The following is a 14,929-nucleotide window of genomic DNA, read 5'->3' on the forward strand; positions in this document are numbered from 1 at the left end:
AGGATAAATACTGAGAAGTGATGCCATCCCATTTATTAATTCTTTTATAGCTGGGTTATATGCTGTTTCCATTCCTAGTCTTTTGAGGAACATATTTATTGTTTTCCATAGAGATACTAATTTACAATTCTATCAACTATATAAAAGTGCTCCTTTCCCCCCCCACATCCTTTTCAGCATTTATTATTATTTGTCTTTATGATGGCTGCCATTCTAACTTGGGTGAGATAAAATCTCAGTGTAGTTTGGATTTGCATTTTCCTTATTGCTAAAGACGTTGACTATTTTTTAAATTTATTTTTATTGTAAACAAATGGGATACATGTTGTTTCTGTTTGTACATGGAGTAACAGCATACCATTTGCATAATCATATATTTACATAGGGTAATGTTGTTTGATTCATTCTGTTATTTTTTCATTCCCCCCCAAACCCTCCCACCCCTCTTTTCCCTCTATACAGTCCTTCCTTCCTCCATTCTTGCCCCCGTCCCACCTCCCATTATGTGTCATCATCTGCTTATCAGCGAGATCATTCATCCTTCGGTTTTTTGGAATTGGCTTATCTCACTTAGCATGATATTCTACAATTTCATCCATTTGCCTGCAAATACCATAATTTTGTTATTCTTTATAGCTGAGTAATATTCCATTGTATATATATACCACAGTTTCTTTATCCATTCATCAATTGAGGGACATCTAGGTTGGTTCCACAGTCTGGCTATTGTGAATTGAGCAGCTGTGAACATTGATGTGGCTGTATCTCTGAAGTATGCTGATTTTAAGTCCTTTGGGTGTAGGCCGAGGAGTGGGATAGCTAGGTCAAATGGAGGGTCCACTTCAACTTTTCTAAGGAATCTCCACACTGCTTTCCAGAGTGGCTGCACTAATTTGCAGCCCCACCAGCAATGTATGAGTGTACCTTTTTCCCCACATCCTCTCTAACACCTGTTGTTGCTTGTATTCTTGATAATCACCATTCTAATTGGGATGAGATGGAATCTTAGTGTAGTTTTGATTTGCATTTCTCTTATTACTAGAGATGTTGAACATTTTTCCATATGTTTGTTGATTGCTTGTAGATCTTCTGTGAAGTGTCTGTTCATATGCCTTAGCCCATTTGTTGATTGGGTTATTTGTATTCTTCATGTAGAGTGTTTTGAGTTCTTTATAGATTCTGGAAATTAGTGCTCTATCTGAAGTATGATTGGCAAAGATTTTCTCCCACTCTGTAGGGTCTCTCTTCACATTGCTGATAGTTTCCTTTGCTGAGAGAAAGCTATTTAGTTTGAATCTATCCCAGTTATTGATTCTTGCTTTTATTTCTTGTGCTATGGGAGTCCTGTTAAGGAAGTCTGATACTAAGCCAACAAGTTGAAGTTTTGGACCTACTTTTTCTTCTATAAGATGCAGGGTCTCTGGTCTGATCTCAAGGTCGTTGATCCATTGTGAGTTGATTTTTGTGCAGGGTAAGAGATAGGGATTTAGTTTCATTCTGTTGCATATGGATTTCCAGTTTTCCCAGCACCATTTGTTGAAGAGGCTATCTTTTCTCCATTGCATATTTTTGGCCCCTTTGTCTAGTATGAGAAAATTGTATTTATTTGGGTTTGTGTCCATGTCCTCTATTCTGTACCATTGATCTACCTGTCTATTTTGGTGCCAATACCATGCCATTTTTGTTACTACTGCTTTGTAGTATAGTTGAAGTTATGGTATTGCGATATCCCCCATTTCATTCTTCCTGCTAAGGATTGCTTTACCTATTCTGGGTTTCTTATTCTTCCAGATGAATTTCATGATTGCTTGCTCTATTTCTGTAAGGTACATCACTGGGATTTTAATTGGAATTGCATTGAATCTGTATAGCAAGTAGTATGGCAATTTTGACAATATTAATTCTGCCTATCTCTATGGGAGATCTTTTCATCTTCTAAGGTCTTCCTCAATTTCTTTCTTCAGTGTTTTGTAGTTTTCATTGTAGAGATCTTTTACCTCTTTGGTTAGATTGATTCCCAAGTTTTTTTTTTTTTTTTTTTTGAGGCTATTGCAAATGGAATTGTTTTCCTCATTTCCCTTTCAGATGTTTCATCGCTTGTGTAAAAAAATTTTAGATTTATTCACGTTGATTTTATAGCCTATTTTGCTGAATTCATTGATGAGGTCTAAAAGTTTTTTGTTTTGTTTTGTTGGGTGCTGGGGATCGAACCCTAGAAGTTTTCTGGAGGAGTTTTTTGAATCCTCTAAATATAGAATCATGTCTTCAGCAAATAGTGACAGCTTAAGTTCCTCTTTTCCTATTCATATCCCTTTCATTTCTTTAGTCTGCCTAATTGCTCTGGCTAGAGTTTTGAGGACAATGTTAAATAGAAGTGGTGAAAGAGGACATCCCTGTCTTGTTCACATTTTTAAAGGGAATGGTTTCAGGTTTTCTCCATTAAGAATGATATTGGCCATGGGCTTAGCATAAATGGCCTTTACAATGTTCAGGTATTTTCCTACCATCCCTATTTTTTCTAGTGTTTTGAGCATGAAGGGGTGTTGTATTTTGTCGAATGCTTTTTCTGTGTCAATTGAAATAACCATATGATTCTTATCCTTAAGTCTATTGACATGATGGACTATGTTTATTGATTTATGGATATTAAACCATCCTTGCATTCCAGGGATGAACCCCACTTGATCGTGGTGCATGATTTTCTTAATATGTTTTTTTTTTAATTTATGATTACACAAACGGTATGCCTTTATCCCATGTACAGAGAAATAACATGAATCCCATTTGTTTACAATAAAAAAAAAGAATAATGTCACCAGAGGAAAGCACTATAGAGTTAATTTAGCAAATGAAAATAGCTGTTTCAGAAGTCTGTTATCTCCCTCTCCTATCATGTGGCAACATAAATAAAATACTGTTGAAAGTACAACAAACTTTCAACAGTGGATGAGCTTTCTTTATGATCTCAAAGTATTCATTTGCTCACCCTAGAGCCAGCACCATCAGCAAAGACCCAGTGTGGGCTGCCATTTGGAAGCAAACCTATGCCCTTCACAAGAACCATGAGATGAACCCCCTGTAGCCACTCTTATGCCATCACCTCCACCCTTCTCAAGAACCTGAGCACTGAGAGTCCTCTCACCTCAACTGAAGGGCAGAGGGGTGAAATGCTGCTAGGGACAAGGCTCACATGTTCTACAGTAGGAGTAGGTGTTTCAGGCTCTCATGAAACTCCAAGAAGCCCTTGGGAGTAATCGTCCTCACAAATGTAGGAACTTTGCACAGTGCTACATCTCCAACCCCTCCATAAATATTTTGAGACAGGGTCTGGCTTAGTTGCTCAGGGCTTCTCCAAAATGTTGAGCCAGGACTTGAACTTGCCATCCTCCTTTGGATTTCATTCTTCAAACTCTTCACCTCCTGAAGTATGTGGGTCCTGGAGAGCCAAGCCATCTGGGGAGTGAGACTCATGAGCAGGGAGAAGGCTCTCCAGTGATGCAATGGAGCTGCTCAGCGGAGCGTGGCTTATCTGGTCTACTGGCTGCCACATGAACTTCAGGGCGCCAACCTCCAAGAGTCAGGGTTGCCTTCACCTGGCAATCGCATCTCCTGGCAGTGACAAGCAGACTCCACCAAGTCCTTGATCACAACCATCTTCCGGGATCTCCCTCGCAGCGCTGCCGCTACCTCCTTCCTCTTAATATGTTTTTGGGTACGGTTTGCCAATATTTTGTTAAGGATCTTTGCATCTATATTCATCAAGGATATTGGTCTAAAATTTTCTTTCCTTGATGTATCTTTTCCTGGTTTGGGTATGAGGGTGATATTAGCTTCATAGAATGAGTTCGGTAGGGTACCCTCCTTTTCTATTTCCTGGAATACTTTGAGAAGTATTGGAATGAGTTCTTCTTTGAAGGTCTTGTAGAACTCAGCTGAGAATCTGTCTGGTCCTAGGCTTTTCTTGGATGGTAGGTTTTTAATGGCTTCTTCTATTTCATTGCTTGATATTGATCTGTTTAAATTGTGTATGTCCTCCTGGTTCAGTTTGAGAGGAGCGTATGCCTCTAGAAATTTGTCAATGTCTTCGGTAGTTTCTATTTTGTTGGAATACAGATTTCCAAAGTAGTTTCTCATTATGTTCTGTATCTCAGTGGTGTCTGTCGTGATATTTCCTTTTTCATCATGAATTTTAGTAATTTGAGTTTTCTCTCTCCTTCTCTTTGTTAGTGTGGCTAAGAGTTTGTCTATTTTGTTCACTTTTTCAAAGAACCAACTTTTTGTTTTGTCAATTTTTTGAATTGTTTCTTTTGTTTCAATTTCATTGATTTCAGCTCTGATTTTAATTATTTCCTGTCTTCTACTACTCTTGCTGTTATTCTGTTCCTCTCTTTTTAGGACTTTGAGCTGTAATGTTAGGTCATTTAATTGTTGACTTTTCATTCTTTTCTGGAATGCGCTCCATGCAATGAATTTTCCTCTTAGTACTGCTTTCATAGTGTCCCAGAGATTTTGATATGTTGTATTGTCATTCTCATTGACCTCTAAGAATTTTTTTTATCTCCTCCCTGATGTTTTCTGTTATCCATGTTTCATTCAATAGCATATTATTTAGTCTCCAGATGTTGGAGTAATTTCTGTTTTTTATTTTGTCATTGATTTCTACTCTCAGTCCATTATGATCTGATAGAACACAAGGCAGTATCTCTATTTTTTTTGCATTTCCTAAGGGCTGCTTTGTGGTATAACATATGGTCTATTTTTGAGAAGGTTCCATGTGCTGCTGAGAAGAAAGTGAATCCTCTCATTGATGGATGGAATATTCTATATATGTCTCTTAAGTCTAGGTTATTGATTGTATTATTGAGTTCTATGGTTTCTTTGGTTGGTTTTTGTTTGGAAGATCTATCTAGTGGTGACAGCAGTGCATTAAAGTCACCCAGAATTATTGTGTTGTGGTCTATTTGATTCCTGAAATTGAGAAGGATTTGATGTACAGGGATGCACCATTGTTTGGGGCATAAATATTTACTATCATTATGTCTTCCTGTTTTATGGTTCCCTTAAGCAGTATGAAATGTCCTTCTTTATCCCTTCTGACTAACTTTGGCTTGAAGTCCACTTTATCTGATATAAGGATGAAAACCCCGCTTTTTTACAGAGTCCATGTGCGTGGTAGGTTTTTCCCCATCCTTTCACCTTTAGTCTGTGGATATCTTTTTCTATGAGATGAGTCTCTTGCAGGCAGCATATTTTGGGTCTTTCTTTTTAATCCATTCTGCCAATCTATGTCTTTTGATTGATGAGTTTAGGTCATTAATGTTCAGGGTTATTATTGAGATATGGTTTGTATTCCCAGTCATTTGGGCTTATTTTTGGTTTTTATTTGGCTTGGGTCTCCTTTGAGTGATTTTTCTCTAAGGTAGTTTCTCCCTTTGCTGACCTCCATTGTTATTTTTCATTTCCTCCTCATGGAATATTTTGTTGAGAACATTCTGTAGTTCAGGCTTTCTATTTGTAAATTCTTTTAACTTTTGTTTATCATGGAAGGATTTTATTTCATCTTCAAATCTGAAGGTAAGCTTTGCTGGGTACAGAATTCTTGGTTGGCAACCATGTTCTTTCAGTGCTTGAAATATGCTGTTCCAGGCCCTTCTAGCTTTCAGAGTCTGGGTTGAGAAGTCTGCTGCTATCCGTATTGGTCTCCCCCTATATGTAATCTGATGCTTTTCTCTTGTGGCCTTCAAAATCCTATCTTTATTTTGAATGTTAGGCATTTTCATTATAATGTGCCTTGGTGTGGATCTGTTGTGATTTTGTGCATTTGGTGTTCTGTAAGCCTCTTGTAATTGATTTTCCATTTCATTCTGCAGGTTTGGGAAATTTTCTGACATTATTTCATTGAATAGGTTGTTCATTCCTTTGGTTTGTATCTCTGTGCCTTCCTCAATCCCAATAATTCTTAAATTTGGTCTTTTCAGGATGTCCCATAGTTCCTGGAGGTTCTGTTCATGATTTCTTACCATTTTCTCTGTTTGGCCACTTTATTTTCAAGATTCAATATTTTGTCTTCATTGTCTGAGTTTCTGTCTTCCAAGTGGTCTAGTCTTTTGGTGATGCTTTCCATTGAGTTTTTTATTTGGTTTATTGTTTCCTTCATTTCAAGGATTTCTGTTTGGTTGTTTTTTGAGAATCTCTATCTCTTTGTTGAAATGATCTTTTGCTTCCTGCAGTTGCTCTTTCAGCTTATTGGTATTATCATTCATTGCCTGCATTTGCTCTCTTCTCTCATGCTTTGCTTCATGAATCATCTTAATCATGTATAATCTGAAGTCCTTTTCTGACATTTCTTCTACCATACTGTCATTGGATTCTATTAATATAGAATCCAGATTTGTTTGGATCATTTTCTTCTCTTGTTTTTTCATGTTGTTCATGTATCTTCCCCTCTAGCAGTGCAGATCTGGGGTATTGCAGATTTCCCCCTATAGGCTTATAGTGGCCCTACAGGTTTCCAAAACCTTTTCTTTAAGGGGAGCTCAATATTAGCAGTGCCCAATTCAGACACTATGCAATCCTAAACCAAATAGCCCCTATGAGGACAATAACAATATTGTCATAATAAACAGAATGAGTTCAAATATTATCTTCAGTCAAACAAACAGATTTTCAATAAGGTCTGCAGTTTCTAATGGAGGACAAAGAGGATGCAGAGGGATATAGAATGTAGCTGTTAATGGGATAAGAAAAGAATATACAGAAATTCTAGATAATCCAAAGGGTGAGAGTGTAATCAAAAGAATTTGGATGTTAGCATGCAAAAAAGGGAGAAAGAAACTCTGAGGGAAGAGGTAAGCAAAAGGAAAAGAGAGTTAGAAAAGTAAAGAAATAAAAACAAAATTTTTCAATAAGAAGAAAAAAGAAAATCTACAGTATAACAGTCCTGTAGTAATGAAACCTCCTAGTGTTCAGTAGCCTGATGTATGAGAGGTACCTGACAATGAGCTTCAAGCCTCCAGTAAGCGTCTCAGGATGGGATTTGCCCCACCTAAAGATCAGAGCTATGGTTTCTAGGCTTATCCAAGATGGCCACTCTGGCTTCCAAATGTGTTGGCAAATGGGGAGCTGCAGCTCAGGGTGTGGATGTGGTCAGCAGGAGGTCCTGCAGGTGGGATGCGGTTGGTCAGGCAGGGGTCCTGGAAGTCAGGTGTGTTTGGTGTGGTTGTGGGATCCTGGAGGCCAGTTGCAATCAGTGGGTCTGGGGTCTTGGTGATAGGGCACAGTCAGTTGGTCTGGGGGTCCTGGCGGCAGGAAGCAGTCAGTTGATGTGAGGGCCCCAGAGGCAGGGAGTGATTGGTCGGGCTGAGGGATCCTGGAGACGGGGCTCAGTCAGTCTGGCCGGGGGTCCTATGGGGCCTGGCTGTTGTCTCAAAATGGCGGCAGCCACGTGTAATCAAACCTGCAGGTACTGTAACAGTCAACTTCCAGGCAACAGCAGGCAGCTGGTGCTCCACTGGCGGTCAGTGATCAGTTTGCTGGCAATTGTTGGATGATCGGGAGGTGAACCTCAAGAAACAGATATCCTCTGCCTGAAACCAGAGTTACGGAGCGACAAGGAACACAGCCTCCCTCTAGTCCGCCATCTTCCAGAGTGAAAGACGTTGAATATTTTTAATATATTGTTTGCCGTTTGTATTACTTCTTTCAAAAAGTTTCTTTTAGTTCATTTGCCCATTTACTGATTGAATTATTTGTTTTTTCAGCGTTAAGTTTTTTGAGTTCTCTGTATATTCTGGATATTAATCTTCTGTTTGGAAAGGTAGATTGTAAAGATTTCTGTCACACTCTGTAGGCTCTCTCTTCACATTCTTAATTGTTTCCTTGCTGTGCGGAAGTTTTTTGATTTAATGTCCTCCTACTTTTTAATTCTTGATATTCTTTCCTGAGCTTTAGGAGTCCCATAGAGGAAGCTGTTGTTGGTGCTTATATGTATTGACCCTACATATTCTTTTAGCAGTTGTAGAGTTTCTGGTTTAATTTCCAGGACTTGATCCATTTTGAGTTGACTTTTGTGCAGGGTGAAACATAGAGATCTAGTATTCTTCTTCTACATATGGATATTCAGTTTTGCCAAATACCACTTGTTTAAAAGGCTGTTTTATCTTCAGTATGTTTTTGGCACCTTTATAAAGGATCAGATGACTGTATCTGTGTGAGTTTGTCTCTGTGTTTTCTGTTTGGTTGCTTGGTCTATGTGTCTCTTTTTATGCCAGTACCATGTAATTTTCGTTATTCTAACTCTGTATAATAATTTGAAGTCAGGAATCTGGATGCCTCCGGCATTTCTTTTTTGCTTAGAATTTCTTGGACTATTCTAGGTCTTTTATTTTTCTTTTTTAAAAATTTTATTTATTTTTTTTTATTTTTACACACTGAATTTTGATTCATTGTGCACAAATGGGGTACAACTTTTTGTTTCTATGGTTGTGCATGATGCAGATTCATACCATTTGTGTAACCATACATGTGCATAGGGTAATGATGTCTTCACATTCTATCATCTTTCATACCCCTGCCCCCTCCTCCCTCTCATTTTCCGCTAGGTAATCTGAAGTTCCTCCATTCTTCTCTTACCTCCCACCCCCCACCCCCATTATGTATCATCATCCACTTATCAGAGAAACCATTTGACCTGTGTTTTTTTGGGCTAGGTTTATTTCAGTTAGTATGATAGTGTACAATTCCATCCATTTATGTGCAAATGCCATAATGCTATTCTTCTTTATGACTGAATAATATTTCATTGTGTATGTATACCACAGTTTCTTTGTTCATTCATCTAAGTTGGTTCCACAATTTAGCTATTGTGAATTGAGTCACTATAAACATTGATATGGCTATGTTACTGTAGTATGCTGGGTTTTTTTTAAATAACAAAATGATTTTATTTGTATAACTATATATATATTTCTAAGCTTAGATATGGAAAACAGTTTAGAATGTTATTTACTAAATGTTAATAGTAGTTATTCATGAATGGTAGAACTTCAAGAGTTTCCTATGTGTACTTAATTTTTCTAAGTGGGTCTCTTGATAAAATATAGGTAAGATGTTTTAATTCTGAAACAAATCTTAGATTCTAACGAATATTGTTTCACAAGATTTCTACATAAAATCTTTGGATCAATATTAATTAATAACAAATTAATATTATATCTGAAACCTACAACAGAAAAGTTAAGAGAGTTAATTCTAATTGGAGTAAGATGAAATCTTAGGAGTTGTTTTAATTTGCATTTGTCTAATTACTAGAGATGTTAAACACTTTTTCATATATTTATTAATCCCTTTATCTTCTTCTGTAAAGTGTCTGTCCAGTTCGTTGGCACATTTACTGACTGGGTTCAAGTCAAGTTAAAAACCAAAAATAAGTCAAAATGATCAGGAAAATAGATCATACCTCAGTAATAACCCTGAACGTTAATGGCCTAAACTCATCAATCAACTGGCATAGACTGGCAGAATGGATTAAAAAGAAAGACCCAACAATATGCTGCCTTCAAGAGATTCATCTCATAGAAAAAGACATCCATAGACTAACGGTGAAAGGATGGGGAAAAACATACCCTACACATGGACTCAGAAAAAAAACAGGGGTCTCCATCCTCATATCAGACAAAGTGGACTTCAAATCTAAGTTAGTCAGAAGGGATAAATAAGGACATTTCATACTGCTTCAGGGAACCATAAATCAGCAAGATATAACGATTTTAAATATGCCCCCCAAAATGGAGTATCTATGTACATGAAACAAACCCTTCTTAAAATAACTCTAAGATTTCATCTTACTGCAATTAGAATGACTGTTATCAAGAACACAAGCAATAATAGATGTTGGCGTGGATGTGGGGAAAAAGGCACACTTTTACATTAATGGTGGAGTTGCAAATTGGTGTAGCCACTCTGCTTTAGTGCAGAGAATCCTCAGAAAACTTGGAATGGAACCACCTTTTGACCCAGTTATCCCACTCCTCAGTTTATACCCAAAGTATTTAAAATTTGCATATTATAGTAATGCATCCACATCAATGTTTATAGTAGCTCAGTTCACAATAGCTGCATTGTGGAACCAATCTAGATGCCCTTCAACAGATGAATAAAGAAACTGTAGTATATATATACAATGGAATATTACTCAGCCATAAAGAAGAATAAAATTATGGCATTTGCAGATAAATGGATGGAATTAGACACTAAAATGCTGAGTGAAATAAGCCAGTCCCAAAAAACCAAAGGCCAAATGTTTTCCCTGATAAGTGGATGATGATATATAATGGGGGTGTGTGTTAGGGGTGAAAGAAGAATGGAGAAATTTTAGATTATGTAGAAGGAAATAAGAGGGAGGGGGGCAGGAAAAATGGTGGAATGAGACAGACATCATTACCTGATGTACATGTATGATTACATGAATGGTATGAAGCTACATCATGTACAACCATAGAAACGAATATGTATACACCCCATTTGTGTACAATGAATCAAAATGCAGTCTGTAAAAATAAAAAAATAACTTAAAAAATAAAATATTTATATTTTTGGCCTCTCTTGGAAATATAGGGAAGTTGGATACAAAAAGGATTCCTTTTCTTCTGTCTTTGAAGCACTATAGACCTACCAATGTGTGGAAGTTGGGACAAGGGAATGAACCACAGAACACATACAAATTGAAAAATAATTTTCTTTGGTTTTCTATATTATAGAAGATTTAAATCACCTTCCTTAACAGAATATTGATAGCAAATATATACTTCATTTCCATATTCTACCAATAAAAATAGAGGGAAGAACAGAAGGACAGACGGTAAAAGAAGGGAAGGGAAGAGAGAGAATCAACCAATGGCAAATTATTTCATCCTCTTTATTTGGAATGTTTCAGAATGAGTTATCTGATTTCACTTTCTTCTAAATTTTTAACTATTTAACCCCAGGTCACTCATCTTTAAATGGCACAACTGTAACAACTGGGAAATAAAAGTAGACTTAGAATCAGAAGTTCCTTTAACTTCATAATGCCTGGTTGAGTGCTCTAGAACAAAAGGAACATGCCATTGCTAGACTTAGTACTAGACGTTTTTCCAAGATGATATAATCTGATGGGACAAATAAAATATTTCTTGTATTATTCATTATGCCTTCACTGATTATAAACCTTTCATTTTTGCTTTGTTGTTTTTCACATACAGATATATAAACGATCCATGGAAAATCTTTTGCCAACTCCTGCAAAATCTCATTATACTTTCAACTTGCGTGATTTTTCACGCGTCATCCGGGGCTGCTTACTCATTGAAAAAGATGCTGTAGAGAGCAAGCACACTATGATCCGCCTGTTTGTGCATGAGGTTCTCCGGGTGTTTTATGATCGTCTCATTAATGATGATGATAGAAACTGGCTGTTCAAATTAATCAAAACTGTTATAAAGGACAATTTTAAAGAATCATTTGATGGTGTTTTTTCACATTTGAGGAAAGAGAATGCACCAGTGAGTATATTTAGTGATTAAAAATATGTCAAGTAAGAGCAGTACAATTGCATGAATTGTTTTAATCAATTAACTTATCTTTTTTAAATATTGCTTTTTTATTCAGTGCTGGGTATTGAACTCAGGGGCAACTCTACCACTGAGCCACATCCCCTACCCCTTTTAAAAATTAATTAATTTACTTATTTTACTTTTAGCACTGGGGATTGAACTGAGGGGAGACAACCATTGAACCACATCCCAGCCCCTTTTTTATATTTTCATTTTGAGATAGGGTCTTGCTGAGTTGCTTAGGGCCTTGCTAAGTTGCTGAGGCTGGCTTTGAACTCGTGATCTTCCTGCCTCAGTCTCCAGAGGTGCTGGAATTATAGGCGTGGGCCACTGCGTCCAACTCTTATTTTTTGAGAACAGAATCTTGCTAAATTGCCAAGGCTGGCTTCAGAGTTGCAGTCTTTCTGCCTCAACCTCCCAAGTTATGAGATTACTAGGATTACTGGTGTGTGCCACCACACACAAACCACCCCTAGGAAAATACTGCTTTTTAATGATCCCCCAAACTACAAAAAAAGCAAAAAAAAACTTATTATTTACTAGGAATATAGTTTTAGGCATTAATTTTACAAATGTACGATTCCCTACCTAAAGTTTAAAAGAATTATCTAATTTATAATCATTCTATAACATACATAAAACTAAGTTTTGTATAATTTCTTAAATATACTTTATTTTCATGTTTTGTAATTTGTTGATTTCCATCCTATAGGTGACTGAAGAAGACTTAAGAAACCTCATGTTTGGTGATTATATGAATCCCGACCTTGAAGGAGATGATAGAGTTTATATTGAAATTCCAAATATTCACCATTTTAGTGACATTGTAGACCAATGCTTAGAAGAGTATAATCAAACTCACAAAACAAGAATGAATCTTGTTGTGTTTAGGTACATATATTTGATATTGACGCTTGAAATTGCTATTTGTAAAATTTTATTATGAAATACTTAAAATGTACAAAAATATATAAAGAAAATATATTGAATACATGTTATACATATATAATACCAGCAATTTACTTGAAGTCCTCTGTTGTACTCTACCCTTCTTCACTGTGTCTCCCATCATGTGTTTCTTTGAACTTTTACTATACATGTATATTTTTTACACATATATGCAAAACCTTACTTTGCATATTTTTATTTTTAAAGTAAATTTAATTGTGCATAATATGTACAATATAATATGATCGTATAAATATGAAATAAAATGGTAAGTACATTTACATGTATGTTGTGATATATAATAAGATTGTTAATTTTTTGGAAGATATGTTTTGGAACATTTGTCAAGAATATGTCGAGTTCTAAAGCAGTCTGGTGGAAATGCTTTGCTTGTTGGACTTGGAGGAAGTGGTCGTCAGTCTTTAACTCGTCTGGCTACATCCATGGCAAAAATGCAGATTTTTCAACCAGAAATTTCTAAGAGCTATGGTATGAACGAATGGAGAGATGATATAAAGGTAAAATTATGAAGAAATCTAGTCTCTAAAATGATAATAATGTGTGCTTTTACCTATAAAGGGAGAGATATCCTGTGTAGTTGTGTATTGAATACATGGGTGATGATGATGACACTGTCCCTTGAGCACCTGCTGTATGTGCTGAACACTGTCCTGAGTGTTTTACCCACACAATCTCATTTTATAGGCACATTTCTGTGGTCATCTCTTTGTGTTACTAATGAGCACACTGAAACAGAGGGAAGCGATGGAAGTAGAGTAAGGTTTCTAACTCATTCACTCTACTATTATAACTGCTGCTGCTGATTCTATCTATCTTTATTCTAGTTCTGGGAGGACTTGTTTTAGATGAATATGTGACTTCCAATAGGCAAAATGAGTAGCATGGGCTGGGGGTTTAGCTCAGTGGTGGAGTGCATGGCTAGCATGTATGATGGTTTGGGTTCAATTCCCAGCTCTTAAAAAAAAAAAAAATAAACCTCATAATGATGATGATAATGATGTCATTAACATTGTCTTAATAGTTTCTTCAGAGCTGTTGCTGTCCTAGCAACCAAGAGAACAGTGCAGTGCATACTTAGAGTTTCATCCTCAATTTACATAGGTGTCTACAGTCTCCAGTAGAGAGATGACCCAAAATGACAGAAAAAGAAAGAGGAGAAGGGAGATACTATGGACTTCTTTCACTTTCTTTCACTGGACCATACCTGTTAAATCTTTACATCTTAAAAATTAGTATAGAGAATTGCTTTTTTCTTGGTTAGTTGCAGGTGGAAATGGTAGAATTGAAGGTGATTTCAAAGAGTTCCCATAGACATGAAAGGAAAAAGAATATATTTATATCATTTCTTTTTCATGCTTTAAAGGAAAATTTTTGATATGTTTCTTGCCTAATATACTAATAGAAAGCAGCATACTTCATATATTGACTACTTCAGAGTAGCAAGATCATTGAACCTTGAAGTCAGATATACTCAGTTTTAATTTCTGCTTTGCATGATTTGTTAGCTATTTTGTCTTGGGCATAGTACTACATCTTTCTGTTAGTTCCTATGAACTTATCCATTTCTTTGGGGTTATTCAATTTAGTGGTGCTCAGTTGTTTGTAGAATATTGTAATCTTTTTTATTTTGTGGTATTGGTTATAGTGACCTCTTTTATTTCTGGGTTTGTATTTGCTTTTTTGTTATTTTTAGATATATATGACAGGGTATATTTTGACATTATACATACATGGGGTGCAACCCATTACAATTTTGATCCCATTCTTGTGGTTGAACATGATATGAAGTTACAATGGTTGTGTATTCATATATGGGCATAGGAAAGTTATATCTGATTCATTCTATTCTTTTCTATTACCATCCCCCTCCCTTCCCTTCATTCCCTTTTGTCTAATCCAATGAACTTCTAAACTTTCCCTGCCTACCCTCCCTTTTTATGAGTTAGCATTGCACATATCAGAGAGAGCATTCGACCTTTGGTTTTTTGGGGACTGGCTATTTCACTTACCATGAGTCTCCAGTTCCATCTATTTACTGGCAAATGCCATAATTTCATTCTTCTTTAGAGCTGAGTAATATTCCATTTGGTATATATACCACATTTTCTTTATTCATTCATCCACTTAAGGGTACCTGGGTTGGATCCCTAGCTTTGCTATTGTGAACTGAGTTGCTGTAAACATTGATGTGACCGTTTTACTTTAAAATGCTGATTTTTAAGTCTAGGGTATATGCTCAGGAGTGGAATAACTGGGTCAAATGGTGATTCCATTCCAAGTTTTCTAAGGAATCTCCATACTTTCCATAGTACTTGCACCAATTTGCAGTCCCATCAACAATGTATGAGAGTACCTTTCTCCGCACATCC

General features: G+C 36.5%; 1 protein-coding gene across 1 annotated transcript in view; it reads left to right on the forward strand.

The window, feature by feature from the left end:
• Positions 1 to 14,929, forward strand: part of LOC306647289 (dynein axonemal heavy chain 12-like) — a 332,440-nt gene that overhangs the window by 185,201 nt on the left and 132,310 nt on the right. Inside the window, 3 exon segments of the mRNA XM_079116520.1 lie at positions 11,241 to 11,540; positions 12,304 to 12,482; positions 12,865 to 13,057. Of these exon segments, the coding sequence (XP_078972646.1) occupies positions 11,241 to 11,540; positions 12,304 to 12,482; positions 12,865 to 13,057 (672 nt within the window).

Source organism: Sciurus vulgaris, assembly GCF_902686455.1.
Source record: "Sciurus vulgaris genome assembly, chromosome: 16".
Taxonomy (NCBI): Eukaryota; Metazoa; Chordata; class Mammalia; order Rodentia; family Sciuridae; genus Sciurus; species Sciurus vulgaris.